Below are 9,388 nucleotides of genomic sequence, written 5' to 3'. Positions count from 1 at the left end.
GGAGCTAAACTCAAAATACCCTATGGATTGGATCTAGGCTAGGTTGAACTTAGGTCTAAACGATATGAGGGTTGAATTAAGCAGGGAAACAATAGGGAAACGGTAGGGGATGTCTCACCTTAGTGTATGGCAGCTTTCTAGCGGATCAATCCACTCCAAAGAAGCTTCGGTTTAGATATCAGGCTCCGGGGTGGCATGTGGGCAAGAAGACGGGAGGAGCTCAGGGAAGTCCTCTAGAAGTTTAGGGAGGTTCCCACCGTCGATCTCCAGTCATCGTGGACATCGAGGTGGAGCTTTCCTTCTCTCTCTAAGGTGGAGTGGGAAAGAGAGTGAGGGAGTGAGTGAGAGAGAGAGCAAGAGAGTGATCGATTCACTTAAGTTGAGCCTCTGTGCTCTGGTGGTCAGACCACCAATGCTCCCGGTCAGACCGCGGTAAATCCACGTGGCAAGCTCACGTGGTTGCACACCTAGCGGTCAGACCGCGGGTAAGCTGACTGGCCGTGAGGGTGGTTTTTGCTGAATTTTCCGAAGTGTCCCCTTATATTCATTATCCACCTTTTTCTAAGTATTTGAGGGCTTCACCAAAGTGCTCTAAACCATCTCTAAAGTACTTGAAATACATTTTGACTTAACTCGATAAACAAATATGTATAATTACATGTGATGACGATAATGCATGTTTAATTACGTAATTAGCATTTTGGGACATGACAAAGACCTTCGTTGAAATTCACCTGATCAATCGCCAGTTCGTCGTTTGGAGAGGTGAAGTTATCGTAGAACCCCTTATCTGAGAAAACGGTCCTTTGTGCAGACTTGGGAGAAGTCAATAGCATGTTCTGTATAGAATCTTTAACGGCTATTGTCATTTTCCCCACAGATGGCGCCAGCTGTCGACAATGGATGAACTATCGATCTTACGAACTTATAGAATAGATAAGGGATGCGTTGAGCAAACAAATCAAAGGAACACACATAGGGTTTTTAGACATGTTCAGACTTTCTTTAGGATAATAACCCTATGCCATGTTTGTCTTGTATTGATCTGAATCTATTACAAGGGGGTGTGTTGCTAGTCTAGATGAATCTATTCTAGTTGGCGACTTTCTTGCTTGGCTTGCAGTGTCTTCTGGCTTCTATAGAGACTTGTAACATGTCATCTGCAAAAGGCCAGATTTCGTATATATTAGGACGTCATACATCCTCTGGAGTCTTAGTTTCTGCTTTTAAAGAAAAACTTCCATGTTTACGGCATCCCTTAAGTGCCTACTAGTAGTTTCCTTTAATTCAGCGATCGCTTTCTAAAGATAGAAATATGAATAAGAATTACGAAAACTCAAAAACTCGAGATATCTAATTATAATAATTATCCAGTAGTCATAATTAATATTAAATCCACACGTAACCGGTCCGTCTAATCATACTGTACCAACCATTATCCATCGCACCCTCTCAATAATACAACCATATTCACAACGCTACGCCTCGAAAGCACCCGACCCCTATCTGTCAAACTCTATTTTTAGTGCAACCACTGCTACATATTGAAATCTAAACAATGCATATGGATCATTGTACCTAGGGATGGATCTTTGGGGTTCTCGGAGGTTCCAGCTTCTCCTATCGGTTTAAACTCTATTAAAGATTAGATATGGAGGAAAGATAAGAATAAGAAAAAGATAAAAAAGATGTGGAGATGAACAAGGAAGAAGAGAGCTCCCCTACCCAGCCGGTTCTGCATCCTGGTTCCTGCTCCCTAAGGGGTTAAATAGTATTTGATAGAATATAAACTTTAGCTAGAAAACGAACGCCACAAATTTCTTCATTCACCTGCTGCCATGTACGGCAGGCAGAGCCTCAATTCCCATTGTTACGATGTCTTGTGACAACGAGAGCCATTTAATTTCCCACTACGTTAGGGTCTTCATCACAAAACCGCCCCCACTGAAATAAACGATGAGCGAGCCACGGGAGCCCCCGCTGCAACCCTTCCTCCTCCTGTGGCCTGAGCAGCGCCCGCGGGATCGCCCGCCTCCTCCTCCCGGATCTGGCAAGAAAGGTGCGTGCTTTCCCCTCATCTAGCCCCGCCCCGAGCTCCGGTCCCGATCCCCGCTTCTCTCGCCGTCATTCCGAGATTAGGCTCGGGCGATTTGTTGGAGTTTCCTCCAAGATTCTTGGCCCAGAGTCCCTCAATTTGGTGATTAGGACGGCCTGATGCGGCGGCTGAGCGCGTTAGGTCGCGGTTTGGGTTTTTGCTGTTTCTGATGGGGGCGAATGGGGGTAGGTTCCTGCCCGGGATTTGAGGGTTCTGGTCTCTGTAACATGTCGGCGTTCGAGCCTTGCCTCGATCTTGCGGCCTCTCCGCTGTGATCTGGCGTCTCAGTGCGCAGTTTTAGGTGCCGATGTGAAGATTCGGCGAGCGTTTTGTTCACCGGACCGTGTAATTTGGTGACGCGCGGTGCAGTCTTGTTCTTTCTTGGACTTCTGATGTTGTAACCTGGCACGGTCTTGGCCTGATCTTCTGATGTTGTTTCGCCTCTTCCGTTCGTTGAATCTGTCCCCGAATCATTCGTTAAATATTACAAAATTAGGATATTTTTTTTGTAAGGTTGTGGCTTGTCGGTGACGAACCAAGGTAAGTGCACGCACGATGGAATTTATATTTGAACAGTGCCTTTGCTAAATTGGCTTTGCGTGCGGTACTAGAGATGGAAAATTTAATAATGCAATCAATGCGTTGTTTGCTGCTGCTGTCAATGGCTTACCATCAGAGGGGAGTTGAGGTGGATACATCAGTAAGCTGTACCAGACCAAGCTTTTTAGTTGCGCTGCGCTTTTCTCTGATCCAATAATTGGATAAATCTTGTGATATACGTAGCGTACATATTTGAATGTTATTTCTTGTAAGTTGTTTAACGACATTGCATAAAAAGAAAGCAAGCAAAATTAGCAAACTGCAGATAAGTAACAATTTCCTTTTTACAGATTGAATGTGTCATAATCATGTGACTTTATTTAGGTTGAAAATTGCGACATTAAAATTTGTGGTAGAGCAGCAGTCAAATGCCCCTCTAATATTTGCTGGTGATTGATTACTTATGCACCTAATATTTGGTATGCTGTGCAGTGAAGTGCTAGTGACAACCCCCTCCTTAGCTTAGGGAATTGGCTCATTAGATTCCAACAACCAGAAATCATAGTGCTGTCTTTCAAATGTTATCATAGTTCTGCGTGATACATTGATGCTTGAGCTTTTTGGGTCCTCTGGGGATAACCCTTTTTGAAACTAATTTTTTTGCAGAGTAATTGACCTTTGAAACATCCGTAAGATGGGTCGTGGTGTTAGCAGTGGGGGTGGTCAGAGTTCCTTGGGCTACCTCTTCGGTGGTGATGAAGCTCCAAAATCAGCTGAGAAGCCTGCACCTGTTCAAAAACCAGCACCTCCATCCTCTGCGCAGAAACTTAAAGATATCCCAGCTGGCATTGAAAGTAGCAAAGCAAACAATTACATAAGAGCTGAAGGCCAGAACTGTGGAAATTTCCTTACGGTCCGTATCCAGTTACACTAGTGAATATTTTAATTATTCTGTTTTGGACCAGCAATTGAGTGCAACTTTGCAAGTGAATTAAGCAAGAAAAGTTTTTGTTTGCTCTCATTCATAATTTGTTCGTAGGCTGTGATCCTGAAGTACATGTGATTGTTTTGCTCCATCAAATGCACCTTTCAGTTTGTGCCCAAGAATTCACAAAAGATTTCTGGAGAAATTTGCGGAAAATCTGTCGTGAAATATTTACATACTGTACGCTAACATTAGCTCTGGCGCAATTCTGCAGGACCGTCCTTCAACCAAGGTGCAAGCTGCTCCAGGTGGTGGTTCTTCACTTGACTATCTTTTCAGCGGCAGCAAGGATGGCAAGTGATGCTCACCCGTTGTTAATTTTACCATGAGCTTGGAAGAAAGGTTCTTGCTTAACAAAAACTTGTATTCCAATGAGTAACTATCTAACTGCTCATGGTATATTACTGGAATTGCTGGTATGTGTGCGTGCGTTCGTGTGCTCTTGTATGTTTGTGTGTTGATCAGCAGCTACTGGTGCTAAGAGGCAAGAGCTGACCTCTATTCCTACTCTTTGTCTGTATAACTATGTTGACATTCTGGGTGATGGCGTGATTCTTGGTGTATAAAACTCTTTGAGTTGCATTGTATCAGACATGCTTTCGCTTGATGCTCATTGTTGCAGTAAAAATGTTTCTGTTGTCCTCAGCTGTAGCTTTGGTGATGTGTTTTTCTAGGGGCCCCAAGTTCTGAAATTTGTTCTGTATTGCTGGAGCGATAGATACGCTACTTTGCCAACATTTTAGCAGTATAAACAAGTTTTCTCTGTCCGAACGTACCACAACGCTAAGCATAGACAAAACAAACGATTGATATATACGTTATGGTATATATGTTCATACCCCATCAACCTAAACATCGTCTCAATTTCACGTATATTTTCAAGTGTGACTTAGATCAGCGCTCAAATGACGTGATGGACTCCACCGCACGCATTATTTCCACAGCATTCAACAATTCACTATTTGAAGACCCAATAGATTCATTAACCTTTTGAATTTCGATCTTCAATGCTAGTAATCATTTACTTATCCAAATCACATTTGTGGAATGAGGTGTGTCTGTTATGTTTTGGAAGAGAACTGAAAACCAACAACCCATAGTTGTCTTCCGACCAAGTCAGGCAACTTGCACGGTGGCAGATATCGTCCAAGAGACGGCAGAGGCAGCATCATCTATGCGGTCAGCAACATTGTCTATCCATGCAGAACTTTGTTGTCCAATCTAGGCCGATGCAGATTCAGGTGGAAATTCTGCAAAAAGCTGCACAAGGCATGCCTCATGTCATATTTTTGCCAATTCTTGTCTCTAAACGGAACACTAGAATTCTAAAAATTTAGTACTTCATCCATCCATTCCCAAATAGATGACGTTTAGAGATACAATCAGTTAACCTTTAGAAAATCTGACCACTGATATACACAAAAACATTACAATTTTTCACATGGAAATGACATTAGCCGATTTATTGAAAATATTGTCATACGGAGTGTACATAACATATAGTTTAACAAATGAGTGCGTTTGGAGCTTTGTTCTCGAATAGTTAGTACGATAAATTAGCTAATTGATAGGGTTTTTTGCAAAAAAATTGTAGGGCTTTAAAAAGATGAGTCCCCAAAGCTTTTTCCAATCTAATCCTATCGACAAGGGATTATTTGATTTTTCAACTCAATAGGCCAAGCTAAAATTTAGCAAGAGGCCAAAATCAGTACATATTAAATTTTGGCCGTTAAAATAGCGTTTGGTTTGAGACTAAGCTAAAATTTAGCCGACCAAAATTTTTGACAGACAATTTGACCACCCGAGATTTGCCAAAAACACGATAAAAAAATTTTGACCGGCCAAATTTTTTCGAGATATAATAAATTTTAGCCTCAAACCAAAGTCGATCGGATTTCGAGGCAACGAGACCGAGTCGATCTTATAAATCAAAACACAGAACCCTTGGAAACCCCTTCACACTCCAAGCTTCTGTGGAAAAGCCCATCGCCCCCAACCACATCCCGTCTTTCCTGCAAAAACCACCAGCTCCCATGGTGCTGCGTATCGGAAAGGAGCCTGACTTCCCCGATTCAAAGTGCACCACCATGAAGCTGAAGCAGATGTACGAGAATCGCCTACTTCCGTGTCGCCTGTCTTCGGGATATCACCCTGGAGGGATGTCCCTGCTCCTCACCAGGGGGAGATCATGATCCTCGCCTCGTTCTTCCTGGCGGGTCTCATCCCCTCATTTTCTGAGTTCTTCACCTCAATCCCATCTCCATCATCATGTTGAGCATCTTTGCTCACATGTGTGAAAACTTCATTGGGATCGAGCCATGCCTTGATCTCTTCTGGTTTTTCTACACGGCCAGGGTACAGCTTGGGCCGGCCACTGGGAGCTGCGATTTTTGTCTCCGTGATGGTGTCACGAGCTCCTATCTGGAGATGAACCTCAAATCATCGTGGTCAGGCTGGAGGGACGAATGGTTCTACCTCACGACCGATGACTCCTTGGACAACCTCCGTGTGCAAGATGTGCCGGCACGTCTTGCAGAGAGTTGGGGGAGCTCCCCCAAGCTGACCACCGAACTGATGTTCCTTGTTGACCAGGTCAAGACACTTGTGGAAGCTGGCCTGTCGGGGTCAGACGTCGTCCGTGACTTCATCAAGCGACGACTGTGTTCCCTGTGGCGGAGAGCACACCCGGCATATCTGTATACCGGGGGTGATAATGACACCTGGGAGAGCTCCACAGGTAACATCACAGTTGTCCCTTTGTCATTATGTGTGGGGCGAGCGGTGTCTTATTCCCTTTGATTAGATCTTCCCGAAGAGGTCATCGATTTGCGGGTCAGGTCACTAATGACGGCGGCCGCCAGGAAGGGTGGTCGTCTGTGTGAGCTCCCCCTATCAGAGAGGGCAGGGGTGAGACTGGTATGTTTAGCATTTTTTTTCAAAATTTCCTGCTCAAGCCTTTTCCTTGGTCATGGTCCCAAAATTTCCTGCTCGAGCCTTTTCCTTGGTCAGGCTTGAGTTATTTCTAGCGTCTCCTCGAGGTAGATGTCTTACGGCCGATTGTCGACGAGGTCGAGGAGGCCTTCTGGGAGATTGAACGTGAGGGCCGTTAGCCCTCGCCATCGCCTATTGCTGCCCCAGACACCCACCGATTTGGTCACGACACCAACCCGTTAGGTCGGGGAGGTGACCAGTCTACTCGGGGTTAGGCGGCGATTGCGGGTAGTAGCTCTGGGAGTGGTGCTGGTCAGCAGGAGGCTAACCCTGCAGCACCCTGACCCAACCCGCCAAGACCCGGTGCCCCGTGACCATATCCGAACAGACCAGGCCTGCCCCGACCAAGCTAGGTCCGACAAGAGACCTCGCAACCAGACCGTCGTGGATAAAGCATATGCACAGAAGAGGCCAGCGGAGCACTCGTCCACCTCGGAGGCGTCCAAACGTGCTCACGGAACCCCAAGTACTGGCGGACCCCTAGCGGGATTTTCTTCCCGGGTCGCTCGGTCTGGCGGCTTCTTGAGGACCAGAGTTGTGCTTAGCTCCCCGCCTCTGTGATAAGCTTCTTTGGGTAGGTATAGATGCTTTGGATTTCCTTTCGTTCTTGATTCAGTAACTTTGTAGTTTGCCATAGGCCCATGATAGCCCTTGCAGCTCCCATCACGACTCCTCCGACGGCGCCCCCGCAGGATGCCCCAGTGCCTCCACTAGCTCTATCTTTGCCCTCTAGAGCGTCGGTGGCGGTTCCGATCCCCGTGGAACCGATCGAGGAGTCTGTGCCAGCCCTCGACTTGCTCACTTTGGTCAACCATATCCCCGCTTCTGTTCGCAGACTGGTCGAAGAGAAGGAAGCGGTGGCCAGTAGGTGTGCCGAGCTGGAGAAACAGTTGGCCTAAGAAAGGGAGGTCAGGTGCCTGCTGCAGTTGTAGGGATCGATGACGTCCTAAGAGGGGGGTGAATTATGACACTTAAAACTATTTTGGCTCCCAAAACAATACAAGATAAACCTATATCAATTTATATCTAAATATGCTCTAGGTTTATCTAGTGTGTCTACTCTACCGATCAAAGCGCTTGCAACCTATCTAAGTAGGTAAATTGGAAGTAAGTAAATGCGGAAACGTAAATAAGGTAGAGAGAGCAAACTCGCCACAAGGATTTTTTTCTCGTGGTATCGATGGCATGAATGCCACCCCTAGTCCATGTTGGAGCTCCACAAAGGATATGCTACCAGTCGGCACCCGGTCACGATCTTTGAGCCACCAAGTCACAAAGACAAGACCTCCACCCGGATGAGCCACCAAGCCACTAAGGCAAGGTCTCACCACTAGCCACTGTGATCACTTAGGAGCTTGAGCCACAAAAGATGGGGGCTCCGGGGGGCTGGGCTAGCTGAGCCATGGGGCCATCGGGGGTCCTTAACAATGACCCCCAACAGTAGCCCATCGCAAGGGCGGCTAGCCGAGCGATCGGGCCCACGGTTGTTTCGTAGCAGGGCCTCCGGCGGTCTCTGGCTTTGCTGTTAATGGCTTATGGTCCCTAATATCGCTTTGTTTTTCTTGGAGGATTTGATCCACTTGATCTGGACTCTCCGTTTATGATGTTGGTGATAAGGGGCATTGAATGCACCGTGTGAAGAAAGGCATGATTACGTCCTATCAGGCGGACGTGGGACGCTTGGTGTCTTGTGGTTGGGGGGTCATGGGGGCGGTTCTGCTCCCCCATGATCGTGGCCTGGCAGGCGAATGAACAGGGCATGCACTCGCTTTTCTGTAATCTCTCCCTTACCTTTATAAGGAGAGGAATTACCCTGAGCAGCCTTTTTGCTTGCGCCTCATTCTCATCTGCCCTTTGCCTCTAGTTGTTCTTACTTTGATCGTGCGTCCATCGGTTGCTGTTCTTCTTTGTTTCTTGCCGTCTAGTGCCCTTCGCAATCCTCCTGTGATCCGTATGGCTAGCTTGAGTGTCCCGGGTGGAGCAGGAACTCAAGCAGCGAGCGAAGCCGCCGATGCGGCTACAACGGGGGGCCCTCAGGTGGCGCCGGTTCCTCTGTTGCCGATGGGGCCACCGCCAGGGGTGGAGCTCCGCTGCGCCAGCAGAAGTCATAGCTAGCAAACCACCGTGCAAGGGGTGTCTGCCATCAATGACGAGGAGCTTGACCAGATGGTTAGGGAAGGGAAGATTCCTTCTAGAGCCATCGCTCAGTCCCTGCTGGACGAGGAGGTTCTGGAGCCTCTAGTCCACGAGGTCGTGGAGTTCGAAGCTTTCTTCAAAGCAGGCCTGGGATTTCCATTGGTGCCGCTGCTCAAGGAGGTGCTCCGCTACTACTACATGGAGCTTCCATAGCTCCATGCCAATGCCATCGCCCGCGGAGCGGGAACAGCTGGTGGCTCTGACATAGTGTCGAGAATGGTACAACCGCGTCTGCTTTTATCTTGGAGTGGACACTCCGACATGGCTGGATCCACCGGAGCCCAAGGTTGCTGGGAAATGAGCGTGCGCCGCTCCCGTGATCCGCGCGAGGCCACTTCGGAGGTTCGCATACCAGCTCAACGACCGAGTGGTCCGAGGTGCCACTGGTCCGTAGGAAGCGTCAGAGGTGGGTCAGGAGCGCGAGCGATCCATCCGGAGGTGAGGGTCAGCTTGGTGGTGGTGACCGGGGGGAGGACCTAGCCTCTCTAGATATTGCTGGCCACAGTTAGAGCCGGAGAGGAAGCGTGGCCTCCGTGGAATATGATTTTGGGTTTGTGGGTTCGGATGTCGAGGACGTTACG

General features: G+C 47.6%; 1 protein-coding gene across 1 annotated transcript; it reads left to right on the top strand.

The window, feature by feature from the left end:
- The first annotated feature begins 1,901 nt into the window (after positions 1 to 1,901).
- LOC133906613 (protein SPIRAL1-like 3) lies at positions 1,902 to 4,265 on the top strand. Its single transcript, XM_062348565.1, has 3 exons — positions 1,902 to 2,059; positions 3,302 to 3,548; positions 3,835 to 4,265. The coding sequence occupies exons 2-3, from the start codon at positions 3,330 to 3,332 to the stop codon at positions 3,919 to 3,921; spliced, it is 306 nt and encodes a 101-aa protein (XP_062204549.1). The 5' UTR covers positions 1,902 to 2,059; positions 3,302 to 3,329; the 3' UTR covers positions 3,922 to 4,265.
- The last annotated feature ends 5,123 nt before the right edge of the window (positions 4,266 to 9,388 follow it).

The sequence above is a fragment of the Phragmites australis genome, chromosome 23 (assembly GCF_958298935.1).
Source record: "Phragmites australis chromosome 23, lpPhrAust1.1, whole genome shotgun sequence".
Taxonomy (NCBI): Eukaryota; Viridiplantae; Streptophyta; class Magnoliopsida; order Poales; family Poaceae; genus Phragmites; species Phragmites australis.
This window is presented reverse-complemented; position numbering and strand designations above follow the sequence as displayed.

Excerpts from the sequence above, each read along its gene's own strand:
- LOC133906613 (XM_062348565.1), top strand. The coding sequence starts at position 3,330 with ATGGGTCGTGGTGTTAGCAGTGGGGGTGGTCAGAGTTCCTTGGGCTAC. Across the intron at positions 3,549-3,834 it reads ACTGTGGAAATTTCCTTACG|GACCGTCCTTCAACCAAGGT; the intron begins GTCCGTATCCAG and ends GCAATTCTGCAG.